The following is a 24153-nucleotide window of genomic DNA, read 5'->3' on the forward strand; positions in this document are numbered from 1 at the left end:
TGGCATTGTTACGTTTATTAGTGTTGATTCTGACTTGAGACCAAATCTTCAGTCTGTGGTGGCTCCACTTTGCTGGATTATGCAGATTTACAGCAACAAAGATGTGCCCATAAACTTTGTGGTTATTCCCACTGAATGTAGTTGAATAAAGAATCTTTTTAATGTGACCAAAGGGAGTCAAAAATTTGGCTGAAGTAATCAAAGGCAGTGCTATAAGTGGAAACTGGCAATTGCATTGGAATTGGTTCCTTCTGAGCATGCAGCTGCTTGGGAAACATCCTCATCCCAAGGGGCTGCTCCTCCCCACTGCTGAAATCCCACTGCTGGGAGCCTCTGAGCCCTGCAAGTTCTAGGAAGTAAATAATTTGAGCATTTGTAAAGGACTGTGAAGTGCATGTGAAGTGTTGATATTCTTCTTCTAGTCTGAACTGCCAAGCTTGACAATTTTCTGAATTTGGCTGGGTTTGGGAAATACTGGTGTTGCATATTTTACTTGTTATACAATTAGGATGTGAAAAAATAATGAGTTAAATTGCCTCTGACTCTTAAGTTCATGCTGTCAGCATCAAAGGCAAATGCAAGTCAGCTATTGCAATAAGTCTGGAGAAAAAAAGTCTTTCTGGTGATGTTCATAAGATTTATCAAAGTAGTCTAATACGTGCTGATTTATTGTAAAATAATGTGTGCTCATAATTTGCAATTAGATTTTAACATGCTATAAAGACATTATGGAGTAAATAGTGAGTGGGATCATTTCTGTAACTTAATCAGATGTGTTGTCACAAAAGTTTCAAAGACGTGTTGATTTAATTATGAAGTGGAAAGTAACTTCTATTAGTAAGGGAGCAATTTGCTTATTGTATCTTCCTCTTTTAATGCTTAATTCCTTTTCTTGTGACTAAATACTTCTGGTTGCAATGTGCCATAACCCTATTGGCCTGGGATAAGTTTCTTTAATTATTTATTCTATTAATGTTTCTATCACAGGAGGGAAATGTAGATATTCTCTTAATGATTGTGTTAATCAAACAACTTTCTGTATTTCTGCACTGCCCAAGTTTATGTCATTACATTAGCAGGCACAGGAGATGAAATTGGAAACTTGTAATATACTGCAGATTGGATTAAGTCATCTGTGTGGTGTAGACTGCTTGAAGACTTATTTTAGATAATTTAAAAACATTAAATCTGCAAGACAGTTATTGCTCCTGACAGGATCCCGGAATTCCCAGCATAAGGCCAGTGTTGTTGTAAAGATTTTGAACTTTGTGTGTGAACAGCCTCGCTGGGGCAATGCAGCCTGGGATACAACATATTGCTTTGAACAAATAGATTTTATAAAAAGCACATTTATACAAAGAAATGTTTGTTTGAAAAAAAAGCCTTTTGCATGTTGGAATAATCATTCCACCCATGAACTGTGATGATGGGCATTAGGCATTTGAATGGAATATATAATTTTTGAGCCATTTCCAGGTGTAATGGGTGTTATAACTTCACTTTCTGCCTTTTTAAGGCCATGATGTTGTGTGGGCAGTAAATGTTCATTTCTCAAATGTTCAGTCATAAGATGGGTGGAGAAGGGAGCCCTTGTTCTTGACTTCCACCATAAGCTTTGCTTGCTGGGGCTCTCCCTGGGGGCAGTGCAGACCCTTCAGTGCCAGGAAATTCCCACCTGCAGCAATGGTTTTGGGTATTGCAGGGGTACCTGGAAAGCACCTGCTGGGATTCTCAGATACCTATTGCTTGCTTAAAAACACTGTACATTATTAAACCATTTATTTTTGATGTGTGTAAGACAGCCAGGGTATTGTTTGAAGTTCTGATAAGGACTTTAAAGACGTTAAATTTAGTGGCCTTTTTGTGAAGAGAAGGTTGTGGACAAGACACTCAGGCAGTGTCAGTATTTCTGTGCTTGGAAATCAATACATCTGTGATCCTTAATCTTCTTTTCAGTCCTGAGAGCTTTGTAGACACACACAAAAAAACCCCCAAAAAACTCCAATTTCACAAAATCTAGCAAATATTCCATAAGCTTTTTGTGCTGCACATGGGTAGTGCTTTTTATTTGAGTAAAAAAAAATATTTCTGTCCTCCTTTGCTTACATGACTGCTTGCCTGCATAAGTAGGGAAAGCCTTCAGTTGCTTCTTCAGCAAGCCCATCCTCTGAAGTGATCATGGCAATAGTTTCAGCATCTGGAATCCTTTGGCATGTGCTGAGGAGGAAGATGGTCCTTTGGAGCCTTCATCCTGTGGCCCCTGTGCCAGCCAGTGTTGAAAGTGATGCAAACCCAGACCAACCTGAGTTGTCATTGACCCATCAGTGGATAAAATAATTCCCATGTTTGCCTTTTATACTGGCCAAGCTGGTGGCTCAGGTGATCTTTCAGTGTAGGTAGGAAATGTGAAGAACTTGCTGACAGTGAGCACATCATCTGGGGGAACAGTTCCACTCTGCTTAGTAAATTTACTTTCCTTGATGAATTCAAGCCAAACATGTAATTATAACTTATTTTCAACATCATGCCCTCCTTGATGTCCTTGAGATGTTACTTCAGATTGGCTTCTTCATGTTTAAAGATTGGTTAAATTTATGCTCTTTTAGAAATTTGATCAGCAAACGACATATGAAATTTGAAGAAGTTACTGTGATAATTTCTGTAGGATTCTTTATTTCATTTGGATACATTTCCTGTTCATACATTTTTTCCCTTATATTTATTTTCCAAAAAGCAGTTGCCTTTGTCTCGTACTTGGAAAGAAAATATTTGCAAAAAAATGAAAGTTGTATGTGTTTCTTGCATGTTTGATAATTGGTTTTTAATAAAGTCATGCACTGATGTGTACTAATGTACAAGAGTCCTAGTGGGAAATAAACTAAACCTGTGTTCACTTCTGCGTCTTTTGTTTTTTTTCCCAGAGATTTGTTAGAGTTCCCCAGAGAAGATGATGCAGACATTGCAATGGAAATCCTGGGTCAGTGGCGTTCCCAAGGCCTGGAGGATGTCCAGCTGGTGAATTACTCCGTTCTGCTCGACCTGCCAGGCCCTTCCTCAAACACAGTCACTCTGCAGAGCAGCGGGGAATGCTTTTATCCAAGTGGACAGCAGTGCAGCAGAGACCCCAAAACACCTCCCAGCCAAGACCTCCTGTACTCCTACGCAGCTTATTCTGCCAAAGGAACTCTTGAGGTAACGTGGCCATTTGTCTCTGTCACTTGTGGTGAAATAGAGTCAGCAAACATCAGCTTTTGCTGAACCTGGCTGGAAAATTGCACATAGAATCACAGAATTATTTAGGTAGGAAAAGACCTCTAAGATAATCAAGTCCAATTGATAATAAGCTGAAATGCTCAGGCTTAAAATAAGCATATTTATTTATGCTTATTTTATGTGAATTATGATGTAGCCCAATCATAGTTATCTTAATTAACTTTACAACTTTAATTATATTAATAGTTCATAGGAGATATATATAGATACAGATATTCACTCACATATATCTACATGAATTTTTTTCATTTTTTTTTTAAAGTACCTGTGTTTATGAATTGACACATTTTGCTTGTGTGTAAAAATCTGGAAGCCGTGTCTAGAATTTTACTTTATCCTTGCTGATGTATGAGAGCTACTGGTTTGAGGGATGCTGGTAGGAAGGATAAGATGAGTCTGGTGGGAGTGCTGGGCTAATACCTGGAGCCTCTGAATTATGGTTGTGGATCTCACATAATTTCTTCTGTGACAACTCAGTTGACACATCTGCTCTGTTTCCTCTTGAAAACACCAATTTGTAGTTCTATCTTACAGTAGTTACTCTAGGAAGTTTTGTCAGCAAAAAGAGTCTACTTGTTTGGATTTGTTACTTGCCAAGTGAAATAAGATCTTGGATTATCTTGTTTTTTCTTGTGTGCTGTCTTCTCTGTCTGTTTTCCTTTAGCTTCTTGCTAAATATTTTGAGAGTGCACAGAGGGGCCATCATTTCTGTTTACCTTCTTAGTAAGACAGTGTAAATCTTAATTAATACTTCTGAAATGTAAAAATTGCAGTTTCACTGTTAATTGCATTATTATTGCCTTCCTCCTTTTAAAAAATACTGACTTACTATTCCACTGATGTTGGGGGTTTTCCATCATTGTTTCTGTCCGAAATACATGTTTGCTTATGGCTTAGAACACTTACAGACTTTAAAGGAACAGATTGTGAACATCTTAATATTTAAGCATGCCTACTCTCCATGCTGAGTCCTTCTGTCCACTTCAGATTTGTTGCTGAGAACCAAATTAGTCAGGCAAGAAGAGGTCCTAACTTCCATGATACACACTTTAACTTTTCCAGGTACTAATGAATGGGGTTGCCGTCTCATATCACTTAAAACCTCCATATATAATATTATTTTCTCATTGTAACTTAGTAAGAGTAACTTTAATCAGAGAGAAGAATGGTTGTGACCTTTGGGGTTTCATTTCACGAATGTCAATGTGTTGCTAACAAATTCATCAGATTGAAGGAAATCCAATGTTCCGGGAAGAACCACTGCTGTTATTCCCAGCAGCACGTGTTCCACATTCCATTATCTTCCAGGGCAGGTTTCTCTTATGAGTTCAGCAGAAATGATGCCCACACACACCATCCTCATCACAAGGGCTGGACCTCGGCTTTGGCAAAACTCCAAACTTGCACTGGAGCCAAAGAAAGACTCTCTGCATAGTTTTATACTCAATTCTTCGAGATGCCTCAGCGATGTTAAAAAACTTGAGATGTGTTCTTCTCTTCTTCAAAAAATCTACCTGAAATGTCCTTAGATCTAGAGGTTCTGCCTAAAAGGGAAATTTTCCTATTTGTTTAGGCTACAGGTAAGTTGGTAGTGATCTAACCTTCCTGACTTTGAAGCCTACTCACTAATCTCTACTATTTAAACTAATGGAAGTAGAAAAACTTTAAATGAGAAGTAGCAGGTGGTGGCTGTTGCTGGGTTCAGCCATCAGAAAGTGACTTGATTGCTTGCAGTGGAACTACAGGTTGTGTATTTTGAATATCCTACAGTGGTTTGTGATTGCAAAATCATGAAGGTTTTCCTGTGAACAGGTATTTTTATAACAGCCACTCATAACCTGAATAATTTTCTTTCAAATGTGGCACATCCTTAGCAGAAAATTCCTATTATGTGTCACTTAATCAGGCTGAATTGCTAATACTGCCTGGATGCTGCTGCTTCATTGTATCTCATTTGTCTGTTTGGTTTTCTAGAAGTTGAAGCAAATAAAACCATTAAGCTATTGCAGTCTGGCTACCAGCAGAGCTACAGCTCCACTTTGATGTTGACAAGGTTATTTGTAGAACAGCAAGAGTCATTTTCTTTGACCACCTGTCATGTCCATTCATCATACGGCCATTGTATATGAGCCATCCAATTTGTGCTTTCTGGTAACAGTCTAAACAGCATTTGTGAGTAAAAATGTGAGCATTTGTGATCTGAAATCTACTTCAAAAACCTACTTAATGCCATTGTGATGGATGGTGCACTTTACTACTCCTCTATATTTCATCGGGCTGTGAAAAGGTGACAGTGTTTACCCATCATGGTGACAGGCAGGGCAGCTTACAGTTCTGGAGAGGGCTGTCGAGTCAGTTTTGAAATAGATATTGCAGCAGTTATGTAAATAATATATTGTAGGCTAGGTCAGCCTAAGGAAAGAATTACATACCTGAAATATATTTTTATTAAAACTTAAATATCAGCCACCTTTTATAGAGCTTAAACCTTTTGTCTGCTTGATAAAAACAGGAAAGCTGCTCTGGCCAACAGAGTGCACATATAAATGGAAATTACATTGCTTCAAATTTATGCATTAAAGCAAAATGCATTGTCAGGCAGTATCCAGCCAGTCTCCCAGTGAGTGTGGTGTGGGGAATCCGAATGTGCTGCTTCTGCCTCCTGGAGCATCAGGATCCAGGAGCTCTGGAATTCTTCTGTCCCTGGGGAGTAGAGAGGCTGAGCTGGGGAGCACCAGCAGGAGCTGATGAGGGGGGGGGCTGTGAGCCCCCAAAATCTTATGTCCCCCTTCAGTTGCACACTGGTAAATGTTGTCAGTGGGATGTGGGTGGTGGTGATCCCTGAGTGCACCAGAGGAGGAGCAGGGCTCCATTTGGGCTTGCAGCAGCCTGGGTGGCACTCAGGGCACTGGGAAGTTGGTTTCAATCAGTTCTGCTGAGTGCAGCAGCTTCTGGAACAAACACAAGTCCACAATATTTGTCTGCTCCCTCCACTGTTTCTTTAGCAACTGGAAATAGTCCTCGCAGATGTAATGGTTGGTGTGTTGAAATAACCTTCACGGACAGACTAATTAAAGCAAAATGTAAATGGTATTTGCTTTGTATTCATGCATTTTCTGAAATGATGTTTGTGTGACCTGAAGTTTTCCTCACTTTCCTTTCACCTTCAGTTTATTCACTCTTTTCTTTATGGAAGTGTTAAGGAACTTTTGCCAATCCTAAGTCTGGTTTCATACTTTGAACTGAGGTACTTGGTGTCCTCTGTTATACAGCATTGTCTCATGATTCACTGCTCTGCCTCTTTTGGAATAATGCACCAAAACCCTGTTGGTTCCTTTGCTGCTCCTCTCTTCTGGTTTGAGGTTTGTTTCCACCCTCATGGATCCTCTCAGCAAACCCAGCAAACCATCCTGTTTCTTTCCTGGGCCTTTCATGTTGGTTCAGGAGCCTGGAGAGGATGCAAGAGCAGAAGTACTGGCATGTTCTCCAAAGTGGAGATGCACATGCAGGCAGGGATTATTTGAGGGTTTATGGACAGAAATGAATTGTGCTCATCTCCAAGGCAGTTCTCCCAACACTTGACTATGTCTGCTTTATATTTTGGCCACTGCTCTGTCCTTGTTCCCTGACTGCTCTGACTCCTCTGCTGTGTCACCTCACTTCCCTGCCATCATCCATGCTCCCAGTTTCTTCTGATTTCTCTGTTGCTGTGTCTGCTGATCTGAGCCATTTATACTCCCAGTCAGGGGTATCTTTGATAAGTTTTGGAGGGGCTGCAGGGAGCAGACAAGTGGGAATGCTGCCTGCCTGCCTCTACCCACACTGTGCAGAAGAGATTCTCTGCATCTGCTGGTCACGTCCCAGTCTGCTCCGGTTCGTTTGTTTTGGTGACATTTTCTCACTAAATGAGAACCCACTGCAGAGATTAATGCAACCTGAAGCAATCTGGGAAGTACAAGCCCATCTGTTAAGCTCACTCAGTCATCTTCCCACCATTCTTCAATCTTGGCAAGAGGGGAATAAGAAAAGCAGGACTCGGATTTTGCTGTCAGATCCTCTTTCACAAGGAGGGGAGTTGGCTCACCTCTTATCCTATATCCCATTTTCTTATGGCTGTCTTCAGATGTCTCTCCCCACCCATCCTCTTCTTTCCCAGGTCCTTTGCAGGAAGATGGGAATCTTCCTCTCCTCCACTGCCTGTTCCACTAACCTTTCCCACTCCTTCCAGGAGTGTGTCCTACTGTCGCCACTTTTGTGTCCTACAGTTCCCTCCCCTCTCTGCTCAGGTGTACAGTCCTATTTGCTGCCAACTCTCTTTATTTCCAGCTCTGCACCAAAAGGTTCCTCTGGAGGGGACAGTGCATCAGGAAGTCCTTGACCCCAAAGTGTGCTTTCATTTGATTCGGTTTCATTGTGCTGGAAATGTGATTAGTGCACCCTTATTATCTTTTCTCTTCCCTCCAGCTAATCAGTGGTAATTTCCTTCACAATATTTCAGAATTAAGATCAGTGTCAGCGGGTTGGTTTTAGAAAATTTTAAAATCTTCCCAGGTTATTTTTATCCCCAGGCAAAATTTCTAAATGAGCCTTCTGCAGCGTGCTCACTCGCACATCTTGAATTCCAAAGGCAGAGAGTGCGTTTAATTTAGATTAAATAATCACAGCTTCTCTTCCTAAGTCTTTCAGTCATTTCTGATGGCACATTGGTGCAAAATACCAAGCTAGAGGGAATCTTGATGCATGTGTGCATTTAATTCTTTTAGGCATGCCAAATTTAGTTCATTATTATCTTTATTAACATTTTTTAAGTTTTTCTTCTCTGAAGAGACATGCGCTAGCTAAAATGAATCCCTAGCAACTGAAATCAGTTTTGCAGATGGTTAGGGCTATAGGTTGAATAACACATACACACAAATGAGAAGAATCATGTGATTTTTGGGTAACATTTACAAGTTTTAATGCAGCTTTATTTATCTTTTATTTATAGAAGAGTTTCTCCGAAACCTCTTCCACAAATAATCATAATTTAGACCGCTGCTCCGCATACCAAGTAGGCACAGCAAATTTTCAAGACAATCTCACTAAGAATATGGATTTTAGAATAGACTTGACCTTTAAGCAGAAAACAACATTCAACATTAACTACAGCATAGCTGCCACTCCATTATAATTACATATAGAAAGCTGTGAAATGCAATGTGAAGGTTATATAATTTAAAATTGCAGGCGAGGGCTCCAGAAGCGATGGTTGAAGAGATGTCCTGCAGAACATCCTGTCAGTTTTCTGGCATATATCACATAACCATTAATAAATAAAGTTGTACAGTTCCCTAAAAATAATAGTAGTTCATCATGCACAAAGCCCCGATTAATATTGCTGGAAGATTTTTGTGTCATTGAAGGGCAGGGTTTCAAAGATGCAACTGCTGCTGCTGCTGCAGAGCCTTTTGCTGTTTATAATTTCAAGTCAATGCTGTCCTGATGGTTTTTTACTAATAAAATGTTAGTAATGGCATTTTAGTAATAATACCATTGATAATTAATGAGAAATTTTAAATTATAAAATAGCAAAAGGTGAGGGATCTTGGTATGTAGAGACATAACAGATCACTGAACACTTCCATGCCATTGCACAGAATCAGCTGAAGGCATTTCTTAGTGAAGCCTCTGCACAATATTACAGAGGGAGCAATGGTGAACCATAACAATTATTTATATTCCAACTGCATGGTAAAAACTAAAGGGTGCGAACCCTGAGGGCTTGGGAAGATTATTTGGTGCCTTTTTTAGGTTTTACTGCAAGTAGAATTCCTATTGAAATAAATGGGAATTACATAATTTCTGAGCAGAGTTAAATTTTGTCTGTTAGTAGTCAGTGTGAGAGAATAGCAGTGAAATTTCTGCAATTGCACAGGTCTCCAAGGAATATTTTTCTCTTTAATTTTTATGGTATAATCAGAGCGACTGAGTTGCCATCACCTCTGCAGTTCAGTGGATACCTGGGTTGGTGCTCACCCAGTCAGACTTTTTTCCACCCCCACTCTTTATTAATGGTGTTTATTTCAAACCTCAATACAAGTGGACTCAGGACAAGTGGAAACCTTTCTGCCAAACCCCAAGTCATGTTTTTTTAGGTAGTGCCATCTTCTCTCTCTTCTTAACTTTTTCTTCACCTTCTTAGTAAATATGAACCTACCAATAACCTACCTGTGCATTCTTCTCTGTTTAAGTTTGTAAAGGCAATATTTTACTCAGAGGAGGAATTTTCACGTAAAAAGCTTTTTGTGCTGTGAGCTCTTGGGATTGAGTTTTAGGGATCTTTTTCTTTTAAATTTCTCCAGTATTCTGGAGGTTTAAAACTGCCTCAAAGGAATCCTACTCATGCTGAGAAAAGCCAAAAATTCCCTTCAACAGAGGGACTATTAAATATCAGCTTTTCAAAAATTGCTAGTGTGAGAAAAACATCATAAGAAACAACTACAACTGATATGAGAACAATAACAAAATATTTTTGTATTTATATAATACTCAATCCTTGTCCCTAAAACTACTTACATTACTTTATTGTTTTAAAAAATGTAGTTTCATGCATGGACAATAAAGAACTGCTTAAAATGCTGCTCAGTTCTCTGGTAGTTATGAGTGACTGTAAAATACAATATTGATTAAACTATTGCTGCTTCTCATTTTTTTTTAAGTTTGTTTTTCAGGAAGAGAAGCAAGTCCTAAAATCTCTTCAGGAACATTAGCAATAGAAAAGCATCTGTAGTTGAAGGCAGATTCCATTTTACTGAGCATAAAAATTATGTGTCTGGGAGTGTGGGCACAGGGCTCTGGCCCTGGCAGTCTCTGGCATTAGGCATCCATGAGGATATGGGTTACAATTGCTCTAATAAAATAGATTTTTTAAAGGCAAAAAGTCACTCTTCTGCCATACTTCACTTGATTATTTTTTTAAGTTGGACTAAAATAACTAAATAATGGTGGTGTCTTGTGAATTAGAGCTGGCAGCTGAAAAGAATCAGCAGCAGCTATTTTAATTTTCAGTGTAGTGGGATAAACCTTACCAGTTAAATCTTCAGCAGTGTTTTATCTTAGGAGTTCTCTCTACCTACCAGTACAGCCCCTACAGTCACCATTGGACAGCATTTTGGCAAAATCTTAAAACATCTTCTTCTATGAGTTTATTGGATGCTTTTCTATAAGAGTCTCTGTCTCACTGTTAAAATATTTTTTAATATTTCAAGATGAAAGTAGCACTGAAAATCCAACACAAGTCTGAAGATTTCTTATCTCTGTTAGATGTGGTGATATAAAGTCCAAATATAATCTCCTAAGATGAGCATGTGAAAGAGTGGAAATAAGTTCCTACTAAAAAAACCCCAAAACCATAAGGATCCTTGAGAGGTTTTAAATGTAACTCAAACTAAGGATAAAGCTGTCATTAGAAGAATAATTTGGTGAGAACTGCAGAGTTGTCTGACTTATTTGTTAAAAAACTTTGGTATTAAAGAGCAAAGGATGTACCTCTCTAGAGAGTGCTTTGAGGAATGTTCTAAACCTGGACACAGCCTTGGTAGTAGGAAAGACCAAAAAAAATGACCACTCTCAGAGGAAACTCTTTGAAGCAAGTAACTTTTCAAACCTTTGAGAGCAGGATGAAAAAACAGAAAAAAAGTGCTGCTGTGATACAGCTGGTTGAAAAATATGTTAAGAACTGAATTCTTAAAAATGTAAAAAAGAATAAAAAGCTAATAATAATAATAATAATAGTAAAAGGGCAGTAACCATTGGCAAGTGTAAGTTTGGTATCCAGGTGCTGTTGGCAGAAGGGCATTGGCTGTGTATGGAAACTGTCAAAATGCCAGAACCTCTTCACTGCCTGGACTAAAATGTCCTGAGAAAAAGCTTTTGTTCAGAAATTCCCTTTTAAATCTGTTTGGAAATACAGCACTTAGGCCTCCACCTACCAACTGCACTCCCAGGAGAGAAGCATCTCTTTTAAAATAAATAAATAAATAAATAGTGCAAAGCAAATAAAGCTGAAAACACATTGGTCTTCCCTCTTAGACATTCTTAGGATTTTATTCTGATGCGCTGTCTCTCCCACGAAATATAAATAAATCTCACGTCTAGCCTCATGAAATGAATATTAGTTACAGTGTTTATCTCATTCATTAAGAGGGCCTCAATATGAATTAATTCTGAGCTATATCAGTTTTATTCTCACCATTATTTCTGGTGCTCCTGAGCTCTGCAGTTCAAAGGGAAGGTGCCTCATCAATCACCAGGTTGTGACTGGCCCCAGAGTAGGTGTGTGTGAGAAAGAAGATACTTGAAGGAATTTATCTTCCTTCCACTGAATTATGTTACCATCTAGAGTTAGTCCTGTCTGCTGCAAGATTCACTGCCTCACTCTGGTGCCTTGAAGGGGCAGACAGGGGTGAATAAGGATGGAAGAGGTCTGGCAGTGGCTGCAACTACGGGGGAGCAAAGCCGCTTAAATATGCAAGAAAGCTCCTGCTGCCTGCTCATCCAAGAGGGATGTATCTCCTGCTACAGGTCAGAGATTGCCAGGCATGATCTTCACCTGGGGAATATTTTAGATAATGAATTAGTAGGAAAAATCTAGAAATTTTACATTGCTGGAAAAAGAATTAATGTGTCGGTTTTCTAACAAAACATTTTATTCAAGAAGATTTTACCGTGTTTTTCTCCATGTTGCCTTTTTACCACAAAATCTCTTATGTCTTAAGGCTAAAGTAGAACATTTTAATCGTGTAAAGTCACAGACTGAGGTCTAGGATGAGGAATTTTGTCAGTATGGACAGTGTTAGGCTCAGGATTGTGAGGATAATGCCAACTCTTTGAATTGAGGTCTTTCTCTGATGATCTTACTGCTGCTGTAAGGGTTGCTCTGCCTGAAGTAAACTTTCACAACTGTTCAATTTTCGCTACAGGCTGTGTAGATAAATTGTTGACAGTGTTTGTGAAATAGGTACCAAAAATGTAGAGTCAATTGAAGAAACATGGAGGGAACCCCTTGAGCAGAAGTTGAAAGTGGTGGACATTGCTGATGGTGACTGTTGAGTGTTCTTTACCTCGTGTACTGAATTGAGTTTCTTGTGCTGATTAAACTCAAGGAAAGGCAGCACTGCCTGCAGGAAGATGGATCATTAGGGAAATCTGTGGTTGCATCAGAATTATGGGAGCACAAACTGAGCTCCCTGTTTTTTTTTGTCGATTGTTCAGGAGCCAGGGCAGGAAGGATCAGAACAGGTGAAGAGAGGGAACTGAGCACAGATTTCTGTGGTATCTGATAGTTCTCTAACAATGTCCCCGACTGCTTTCCTTGGGAACTGAACCATCTAATGGTATTGCTACGATAATACTGAGTGCTTGTGTACTGCTGTGAAAGAGGCTGACCTGAATTCCAGGCTGTGGGGAGGGTGAGGGAAGCTCTGTCCAGCTCAGAGCTCTGGATGGGCTGCACTGATGGCAAAGCTTTTGCTTTAAGCAATAAAATCTATTATATCGTGTCAGAGCAGGTTGCTTTTTCCTCCCATCAAGCTGTGCAGATTCCAGAGTCTCTGGAGACTTTCCCATATGTTTTAGATGATGTTTTTCCAGCTTTTCTTTTGAGGTGCCACTGTACAAGATGAGTGGCTTACTGGGACTCCCACTAAAAAGCATCAGGTTCTGTCCTTTGCATGGGATTTCCTCTTTCTCTCCAGGTTTTTCCATCCCTGCTGAGAGAACATGAACCAAATTCACAAATCTCACTGGGGTTTCTGCCCACACTTAAGAGATGAATGCTCAAAATATCTGTGTGAAATTTGGCACAGTTCAGGAGAACCTTTACCCTCATCTTTGGAAACACATGGGATAAAGGTGAATTACTAATTTTGCTATAGGCAGAATTTTCAAAATGAAGGTTAGCTGAGCCAAATGGTGCTGTCATGTAAAACCTTTAGATTACTGTGCAATGTAGGATGCACATCAACTCTGAAATCTTAAGTGCACTTTTAAAACCAAAATTTGATTGCCTGAAACAGAAAATAACTTTGTCTTCCCTGTGCAATTTATTATTTTCTGTGAGACATGAATGACACACGTTTCTTGTGAAATAAGTCTTCTTCCAAAATGTTAGATGGTTAAAAACCAGAAAAATATTAATGTTTAATCTCAGAGACGGGCTGTTCTCAGGTACAGCTGTATTTCTGTATCTATATAATTGTCCTGGTCAATCATTTGGGCCACTTGAGTTTGATATTACTCAGGCACATTCCCTGTTTTTATTGGAGTCCTTTTCTTGTCATCTGAATGTATTTTTAGAACTTATTTTTCCCCAGTCTTTTCTCTACAGCTGTAATTTAGGGACCTATAAATCTGTGCAATGACTCAAAACAACAGAATTCACAGGAGATGGGAGAGATGTCATTTTCCTTTTCACAACTGCATATTTGCTTCTTCAAATTGTTTGCTCAAATGCTGCTTTAACACTCAGATTTGTGTTTGCATCATTACATGGTTGGGCATCTCCCTGATTATGTTGAAGTGGATGATGTTTGGCCAAGCAAGGGCTGTGAGTACTTTGTGAAAGATCATTTATTATAATCTAGAAAATAGAGTTCTCCTCGACATTTTTGAAAGTTCAAGTGTTCTCTTGGTGCAGTGGGTGACCTCCTCTTGTACATGTGAATGATTATTTTCCTCTTTGAGGGAGATGTCTGGTTTATTGTTATATATGTCAGGAATGTCCCTTTGGCCAGTCTGGGTCTCCTGTCCTGGCTGTGTCACCTCCCAGGCACTCAAATCTTACTTGGAGTAGGGAAGGCAGAAAAGGCCTTGGCTCTGTGCAAACCCTGCTCAGTAATAACAAAAACGTCCCCATTATCACCCCTGTGTTCAGCACAAATCAAAAACACAGCCCATAACAGCTCTGTGAAGAAAATTAATTCTACCCCAGCCAAAACCAGCACAGTTCTGAGTCATGAATTCTGACTTGGAAGACTGAAAATGGTAGGCTGTTTTCTGGACATTTTGTTTTGATGCAGCCAAACTGACTCCAAAATTCAAACAGTTGGACAAAGCTGAATCACCTGTCTCTAAGGAATTAAAATACCAAATGTATTATATGTTATAAAATAAAATACTTCGATTTTATTTAGATTCTGAAGCACACGTTGTGTTTCAGTCCGGTTGACCCACATTGTGCCTGTGGGGGTGTTTGCATTCACAGGATGCTTTTATGAGCTGATGTCTCAGACAGGAGATGACTTTATTCTCTGGGTGTGTGGGTGTAGCTCACGTTTTGCTGTTGCTCACACTGAGCCTCTGAGCAGGTACAGGAGCTCCCCCAGCTCAGCCTGGTCCCTCTCCTGCCCAGCTGGGGGGGATGCATCCCTGCCACAGCTGCCCTGCACAGCCTGGCTGTGGATAAAGTGCTTTCAGACACCTTCTGTAAGCTCCAAGCTTCTTCTCTAAAGGCTTGGTGCTTGTAGCTGCTCCTGGTTTTAATTCAGTGTGTTATAAATGACTGAAGGAGGACATTCTGCAGCCTCCGGATGCCTTGTGTTCATTCCCTTTGTTCCACAGAAGCCAAGGAATCTTCCACCCAGCCTTGAGAATTTGTTCAGTTTGAGCACAATGGGACTGGATTCTGACATAAACCCCTTCCATTGAAAATTTTAAGGCCAAGTTTAAATCTCACCATTATAATTTCCTGTGTACATATGTAGCTTATGATTTATTTTTTTTAAGATACCACATCACAGCTGAGTAATTCTGTTTTGTTTAGTTTATCCTCAGTCTATGTAATTTGTAAATGTATATTTGCATGAATAATTACCTCTGAATAAGCTAAACCAAGCAGGCTGGCAAATACAGATTACTCTTTTTTCTCGGAAAAGTATGAGCAATGTGACTTTATGTTTTAGGGACTAATGCTACTAAATAGCCTTGCAGTTAACTCTTAAAAAGGGAGGGATATAAATAATATTAAACACATACAATAAAGACTAATTAAGATTTAAAATTTTAGCCCTAGTGAAGTGACCATCAGCACTGCTTAATGAAAGTTTGAAATAATATTTCTGATAGTATTTTAGGCATCTCATGATCTTGTGTCCTTCAATTTTTTGTAACAAAAGGCGTTGTCCTTAGAGATTCTAAAATAAGTAAATATCGGTTAAATGTGTCAGAATATAACAATGTTTTATGTCAAAAACTTGAAAAGCTATATTTTGTATGTATTATGTAAAATACAGTGAGAATGTTAGAAAAAAAATATAGTTAGAAAATATGAAAAAATCCCTACCCTAATATGTTGTTTGGATATCTTGCTGGACATCATGAGTTAAGAAGTAATATTTAAATACTACTTTTGCCTTTTGGAAAACACAAATAATATGATTTGGAACAGAATTGGGGGTTATAAAAATTAAAATACAAAAAAATAAAGTGAGAGGAAAAAGGGGAACTGAGTTGTGTCTGTTCAGATTTATTTGGGGCTCTTTAACCATAAAATACACAAGAGCTCTCCTCTGTAGGCTATAAAAAGGCTTCGATCTTGGTTCAGTCTCCCTCGGAGCTGGTAGGAAAAAAAGCCTTGCAATAAACTGTAGGAAGCAGGGAAACAAACAAGTTTAACCTCAGTGCCTTTCCAAAAATGGTCCTGCAAGAGCAGAAGGCAGCGGTGAGAGCAGCTGCAGGAGAGCCCTGTGTGTGATGGGGCTGTGGGAGCTGGACAGGTGGGACCAGGGGGAAACCTGAACATGAAATGTGCCTGTGACTGAGCTCCATCTGCAAGGCCAAACTCCATCAAACTGAGGTTAAGGGACATCTTCTTTTCTCTTGTTTTAGTGTAAATTACAGCTTTAGCTCTGTCTGTAATGCAGTGTGCAATTTTATGTGATAAAAACCTAGACACAAAGAACCCTTTCTGACTGTAAGCTGACTCTGTGAGTCATATTGTATTGAAATGCTCCAGAATTCTATTGTAGGAGCAGGAATATTGAAGCAAAGAAAAGAAAGCCTCTGCAGAGTAAAGTGCTGGCAACCACAAAGAAAAGATATCATGAATCTCTTTGAGGAGCAGACCTTGTAGGTAAAACTCATTGCAACACTGAAGTTCACTGATTTAAATCTTCCCTGACATTGTTGGTCAGAAGCATCTCTTAGTCTTGTAACAGAGAAGAATCATCATCAGTTAATCCAGTTAAATAATTAATTACTTTTGGGGCTCAGACAGGGTATCTGCCACTCTTTTTGCCTGGAACCAAGTGAAGGAAAAAGGTTAATAACAACTTTGGGCATTAACATTTCTGTAGAAATACAGTAAGTATATAAAAGATAGTTCTGGATGGGTATTTTGGACCCTGGTGGTGGCAATCACAAGGAGACAGCTGTGGCTCCCTGATTATTGAAGGATGCTTTTGGCTGGGATGGGAACAGTTCTGGTCACAAAGCATAACAGAGTTTACACCAACAAAGGATTTGGCACAGCTCCCTTATCTCCCCTTCTCTTTCTTCCTTTTCTCTAATTTTAAAGATCAGCCAGTTTTATATTTGCAGCTTTCTTCACGTTTGTTGATGTCCAGCTTTGATCTACAACCAGCTTGAGTTTACTTTTATGCTCTGCTGAATGCTGCCTTCAGCCTCAATTTCAGAGCTGTGCAAATAAATTACAGCGATGTGTTTAATTAAAGTTTGCCTCATGCCCTGATTGCAGACTGTTGCCTTCTCAGATACAATTTGCAAATATATTTTGGAGTTTTATTTTAGGCAGGATGACTAGTTGAAGGTTATTTAATTGTGATTGATTGTGCATGGGATGTTTCTGCTGCCTTTATTTTGTGAACAACCTGAAAATAGTAGCTGAACGTTGAAGGACAAATGAAAGGCATTGGCCTGGATGGAGCAGTCACAGGACTGAGGGTTGATGCTTCTAGAATTACATATGTGCTTTTTGGAGAAATTGTCTTCATGCTAAGGGATTAAGAGTTTTTATTAATATTAAATATTTATTTTTCCTCAATACTTGGAGTTTCTTTAGAGAATCTATTTCTGAAGCCTTTTGGTGGGTAGGGAAGAACTGTGAATATGAGAATATGATTAATATGAGCTTCACTGTGTCATTTTCATACCTGCAGCTTCTACAGTCCTGAGTTCCCCAACAGTTTGTGCACAGTCCATTCATTAATATGGGTCAGGAGCTTGGTATTTGATAAAATATATTCATCATATGAGGTTACTGAACTGTAGCACTACCAACAGGTGGCATGAAGAGGAGGAGAAGACTTTTCACCACAGCTTTTCTGTGTGCTGCTTTGGGTTTGTTTTCTGACAAGCTATCAAGAGCTCACTTTTAGATCACTTTTAGAGCTGCTTTCTTATCTGCACTGACTGCATCCTCATTTTGGTGGTTGTGAGAAACATCCCTTCCTTGGTGTACTGCCTTTGAGTTTTGTGTGTGTGGTTTTTTTTTTTTGTTTGTTTTTTTTTTTTTTTTTTTTTTCCCCTCAGTGGTTTCTTCCCTGGGTCTTTTTGCTGCCTTGTGTGCCCCTGGCAATTCAGCCACCACAATCTGCCTCTCAGGCAGTGTTTTGGATACAGATGTATAGTGCTGTTATTAAATCCCTCTCCTCAGTCAAGTGGCCTGATGAGAATGTGATAAGACAAACGTATTTCTGTTATTATTTTCAACCTGTTTATGTTATTTTTTAAAATTGTCTCAGAATTTGCAAGAAAGCAAGGTTTAAAAATAGTACCCAGCGTCTTCAAGACCTCAGCTGCCACCTGCTTCATATAGTTATTTTTCTTTTGCAAGACCTATTTTCCTCTGTGTCGTGGATGACTGGATGATGTATACTCTTTTATTCTATTTCATTTTGGAGATAAGTAGAAGAAATCAGGATAAAAATCCATAACTGTCTCGATTGTGGCATTTTCAGAGTGTTTGTCTTTCCTGTTTTGGGGGGATTCTGTTAGAATTTTTAAGACAGAATCTTTACAACTCACTGAGCATCATCTCGGGACTTAGCAACTAATAAGTAGTCTAACATAAAATAATTACTTCTCCTAAAAATGTTTGTTTTATTACCTACCCCTACTTCATTTCATGCATGGGGGAATACTACTGAACTCCACAAGGCACATCACAATTTGTTCCTAAATAGTCATATCTCTCAAACAGCATAGCTTGAAACGATTGGAGGAGTAAGTACCTAATTCAGATGGATAAAACAACTCATTCTTTAGCAGTTTCCCAGTTTTAGGGTAAGAGGATTTACTGTGGCATAGCTAAACCAAGTAGACAAGTGCTCTTTTTCGGCACCTGATAAAAGGATGAGTTCTCTTTTGTTTTTGAACAGAATTATCCTACCACAGGAAAGCAGTTTATCAAATATGGGGAGTTGGGAGTGGGGTGTTTGGCTTTTCAAAAGGCTGGTGTGTGTAAAATGAGGATTATGTGATGTTGTAAACGTTTCTAAAAACAGAGAAGAGAAATAATAAGAAATTTAATCTTTATTCAGTTTTGGAGGTATTAGGAATGTTGTGACTAAAATAGGCCTTCATGCATCATAAATGGTCTGTCAGCTTCTGAGTGGATTATTAAGAAGGTAGAAGGTTTGGATTCAATAGGATTTTTCACCATTGTTTTGAGGTTGTATTTTTTCAATATTTTATTTTATTATAGAAGTAAGGGTCCCAATTAGTTGAGCCCCCGTCCACTAAATAAAACCAAAAGTGACTACTCTGAGCTACTATTGCTGTACTGTCTTTGATGAGATTTCATTAATACTGCAAACTATTTTGGGTTTTTATCGCAAATTTTACTTAAGTGTTCAGGTGCAGAATGAAGGGAGGGGTAAGAATAATTTGTATAACTGTTTTCATCATTTAATGTGTACCTATTACTTTCTGGATTGTATTGCCCAAATGTTACAACTTTGTTCTAAACTCTTCCAGTGAGTTACTGACTTCATTTGGCCAGAGATGAGCCATATGTAGTTTTACTTACAACAAGATTTAATTCAGTTTTTGTCTGTCATTTTAGCTGGAGTCAAAGATGATATAAACTGTGCAGAACTCTGGGTGCTGGGCTATCCATGCTGTTTCCAGAATGTCATAACCTTTGAGCTTTGACACATCTGTATTTCCTGTGGAAGGGGTGTGATGGAAGCCCACAAAACTCTGCTCTATTACACCCAGCTGCTCCTTCATTATGCAATTTCTTACACGTACCCTCAATATATGAATGCACCTAACAGCTTTGGCACTGGGGCTAACTTTTAAAATTTGAAGCAAAGCACATGGTCTGCAGAGTGTTTGGGGCAGCAGAGAGTCGACTCCTGTTTTCCACATAATTAAAAAATGAGCTGTGCTTTTGCAGGGCCTCCTGTTCTGCCTCTCTCTCGTTGAGCACGTGTTGCCTGGGACAGACCAGTGAGATGCAAGATGCAGCTTGCATCCATAAATTAACTAAGAACATCCAAGGGCAGTTGCTAAACACATTAATAATTGTGCAGACATGTAGTTTTGTTGTTTACAGAGCAGTGGGTAGCACCCTGGAGAAGCAGAGAGCCAAAGGGGTGTGCAGAGAGGCAGCACATGAATGTAGATGGGCAGGAGCTCCTTCCCGCACAGGCATCCTGGAGAAGCAAATGGCCTGATGCTTCATTATCTTACATATTTGGTATTGATTTGGCCCCAGGAAAAGTCAGTGTGTTTTCTCTCATACAAATAATGACAGCCCTGATTTTTGCTGTGGAGGGTAGCTAAGGAAGGCACTGGGTCCAAAGGAATTAGAGATATCCCTAGAAATCAACTTAGATATAACCTCCCATAACCTCTCAAGCCATAAGACTTCTGAGACACTAATAATTATTGTATCTAATGACATATGTGTAGGGAGAAGTTAAAATAAAGATTAGAGTTACAGAAAGGTGAAAATTTTATGAACTTAAGCACCTTGATAAATATCCTTTCTGTATCTGAGGTTAATTCTTTAAAACTGGAGGCATGAGATTAGGTAAAACATAAAATACCTTTCCATATTATGAAATCTTCACTTGATTTTGTCCTCCTTTTCAAATATTGTGGCTGTACTGGGAAAAAAATCTATTGGTTAAATGGTTTTCTAGTTCTTTAGATAACAAAACTCCCATATATTTCAGAAGAAACAGTGTGAAATGTTTCCTGTTCTACATTTCATTATTTGGTGTTCCATCTGATGTTTGCCTGTCCAGAAGTGTCTTAAAACTTCAGCTGGCCTTTCCTCATACTTGGTTTGTACAGCACTGATGACACGTTACAGACTTGGAAACCCTTCTGAAGAATTCAGAAGAATTTAATAAGACAGGAATCTTGGCAAAGTTTTTGTGTGGTTTCAACTTCAGTGTTGAGTGCAAACTCACAGAGACACAGTTTTTTTAAGGGTAAATACTTTCCTAAAATACCCATGTACAGGAATCTACTAAGATTTCACACATCCTACACATCCAGAACAACTGTTGCTAGAATTGAAACAGTTTGTGTAGGGATACCCAAAATCAGAACTGTTGCTTTTGGCAATGAATCCCATGCTTAAGTTACAAAAATGAACTGAAAGAGAAAACTTTTCCATCTTGTGCTGCTCCTCTTATTTTAGTTTTTAAGCACTGATGTAATATTCTTGTGTCTTCTTGTACTTGTGTTTTATGTGAGCACTATGTAGGGATTTAGGGGTTCCAGAATGTCCTCGATGGTGTCCTGAGAGCTTCATAACATTCTAAAATAGTAATGTACAAGACTGATTATCCTCTTACTTTGTTTTTCCAGAATTTATTGCCATGAATGTATGAGAAAAATGCCCTTGGTCATTCTTAAATTACATATTTTTAAAAAATGCTTGAAAACTCATCTTGAAATATTTTTCCATTACTGCCAGTGCTTGACATTTAATAATGACTTAGAATTTGTACTGTATTTTCTTGCAGAGTCCTAGCTGAAGAGCTGAAGATCTTCATGTTCTAAACACTTTTAGATCAAAGTGACTCTAAATAATTTGAAAAATATTTATTAATATAAAAGGATACACATCAGAGCATAGTCTGTTATCACTGTAGTTTTCTGAGAAGATTGCTTGGATAACTGATGGATTAAAAGAAAATGCTTCAGTAGTTAGGTAGGATTGCTCAGGAGTTGTTTGAGACCACAATATCAAACTGTGTATTGGTGGAGTTTGTGTTATCTGTGAATTTTCAGAAGTGACCAGTATAGTCGTTCATTTCCTGAAATACTTTGCAAGACTCTGATTATTTTTAAGAAAATAAACAGAAGTGAATTAGTATCCCTTACACAGTTTTAAATAAATTCCTGTACCTAATAGGGGAAATTTTTATCAGAATCAGCATCTCTTATAACCACTGGGTGGAAAAAAAAAAGGAGGGGTAATTTATCATAGCTGATGAATTGTGAATGAAAACCACAAAAAATTATTTGTCAGATTGAACTTTCAAGGTCTTTGCTATTACAGATATTGCTGATTAGAAGTTGGGGTGAGGCAATTGCACGACTCTGCTCAGATACTTGTGCTCATGCAAACAACTTTGTTTCCCCTCAGTGACGTGTGGTTGTGGCTGTAACCTGAATTTTGTCTCCTCTCTGCAGGCAGAGCTCGTTGATGTCCAGTATGGGACCATGGAAGACCTGATCCGGATACAAGCCATCACAAACGTGACCAAAAAAATTGCACTTTTGAAGCTCGGACAATCACCTTTACTGTATAAGGTGAGTTACAACATCAGTTAAATTATTCATTTGGTATGTTGTTTTGGTTTTTATTTCCAGTTTCAGAATACGAAAACAAAGAGTTTCCCATTTTCCCCCAGTAAGTCAGGATTTACTGACATTCACATTCTCCCTCAATACTCGGCACTGTCACTCTGCAGTGCCTTTTATGTATTAGAGTTGCTTCTTTTGCTGCATATCTTGCAGTGCCCCAGTACTCTGCTGTATTTTCTCTGGGTCTACTAGAAGCCTTTTGACAAACAAAGAAATCACTGAAAGAAATAATAAAGCAGAAGGGATTGTGTCTGGAGAGGGTGTACATGGGTGCTCTGTGCTCTCTCTGGCAGAGAGCACAGAGCAGGAGCTCACTAATCCACTTTTGCACTAAACATAATAGACTCAACATATAAACCACATTTAAACTCTAAACGTCCAGTAAGTGCCTTCTGTTGCAAATATCTTATAAACAGAAAGACTGGTTTGACTTTCAGAAAATACAGGAAGTATAGCAGCTCAGTAGATGCTTAAACAATTCATTCCCAATTCACAAAAGCAATTATAAAAGAGCAGTGACTCCAGATCCTGCAATTAAGTAAATCGGGACCTGCTCTGTTGGCCGTAGAAAGCACAGACGGGACTGAACACAGATTCAGAAAATAACCACTTAATGTTTTTTTCTATAGGAATAAGATTTGTCTCAATAAAAATGCCATTTTCAACTGAGTAGCTTTAGCTGTTTATTTAAATTATTCAGACGCAATTTAATTACGCCCATGAAAGGTCAGTTGTCGTTGCTGGGACTCGGTTGTTGCCCATCATTTCCAGCAATAGATCTGATCCCGCATTTCACTGCTGACAAAGCCAATGAAACAGCAATCAGGGCTCATAAAGCAGGGATTGATAAAGATGTAAAGTTTGCTGTAACAGCACTGCCTGGGAGATGGACTTTTTACCAATTCGTGTTCCTGTGAAGACTCACTGTGTCTGAATTATCAGCCTGAGCAGGCTGAAGGAGAAGGAAAAACCAGGAGGTGCTGAGGACAAGGCACATCTCAGGAGCTTTTTGTGTGGGTTGCCTGCAGCCTGGTCTCAAATATGTGCTGTTTGATGGCTGAGGTGCATTAGCTACATTTCTGGTGCTCCAAAAAAAATGACTTACACAGCACAAACCAAAGTGTGGTGTGATCAGGAGTCTGACTCCAAATGTGTGCTCTGGGTCTGAGGTAAAAATTACAACCACCTAAACCTACTTTCCATGTTCTCCTCACACAGGGACAAAGTTTGCCCTTTTTCTTGAGGCTCTAAACTACCTTTTCTTAGAATATAATTTGTGTCTTTATGACGGTGAAATAATTGTAAGCTTTACTTTGCTCGTAACTATCGGAAAAGGTGTAGAAAGATTATCTGAAGTAGATTCTCCTTTCCTAAGAAATATTTGATGTGAAATATTGCCTCTAAACTGCAAGTCCTGCTGGTTTAAATGGGCCCAGTATCTCTCTGCTGAATCCACTCTTTGTATCTTTTTTCCCCCCTAATGTTTATGTTTCTGTACTACGGAGTCTCACATTTCTGTTCCAGCAGATACTTCCCTCTCCCTATATTTTCCTTATCTCTGCCTTCCATGTGCTTGGTTTTACATCGCATTAAAACACAGCACTAGTTCATAAGAGAGCTGTGGCTATATATACATATATACTTAGTGGGTTTCTTTCCACTTTTTGTATTTAACTTGGATTTTTCATGTGGTAATTTACTTTAATTTTTCATTATTATTACTTTATTATATGCAACTATCTCACTCTGGATTTGAGTCTTATTATTATAGACCCTGCACTGAGGTTCCATCTTCATAACAGTTTCTAATTATATCTCTATTTTTCAGTTGTATCTCCCTTGCACAGTTAAGCTTTTTGTCTTTCTCTCTTTGCTGCTGTTTTTCATGTTTTTTTTTTTCTGTTTTCCCCTTTTGTATATTTAATTTGCTTTTTAAAAATGTTTCTGACTGTTCTTTCTCTCTATACTGTGTCCTTTGGAAAAAACCTGAAAGAAATAATAAACTACTGCTGGCAGAAAAAAAATCACCATGAAAACTGAACAACATTTCTT

At 38.8% G+C, this 24153-nt stretch overlaps 1 protein-coding gene across 7 annotated transcripts in view; it reads left to right on the forward strand.

The window, feature by feature from the left end:
- Positions 1-24153, forward strand: part of NAALADL2 (N-acetylated alpha-linked acidic dipeptidase like 2) — a 423667-nt gene that overhangs the window by 229473 nt on the left and 170041 nt on the right. For all 7 annotated transcript variants that reach the window (XM_083868730.1, XM_083868733.1, XM_083868731.1 and 4 more), the window contains 2 exons: positions 2922-3192; positions 21928-22047. In XM_083868730.1, the coding sequence (XP_083724856.1) occupies positions 2922-3192; positions 21928-22047 (391 nt within the window). The remainder of the gene's footprint in view (positions 1-2921; positions 3193-21927; positions 22048-24153) is intronic.

This window comes from Zosterops lateralis (assembly GCF_965231275.1).
Source record: "Zosterops lateralis genome assembly, chromosome: 10".
Taxonomy (NCBI): Eukaryota; Metazoa; Chordata; class Aves; order Passeriformes; family Zosteropidae; genus Zosterops; species Zosterops lateralis.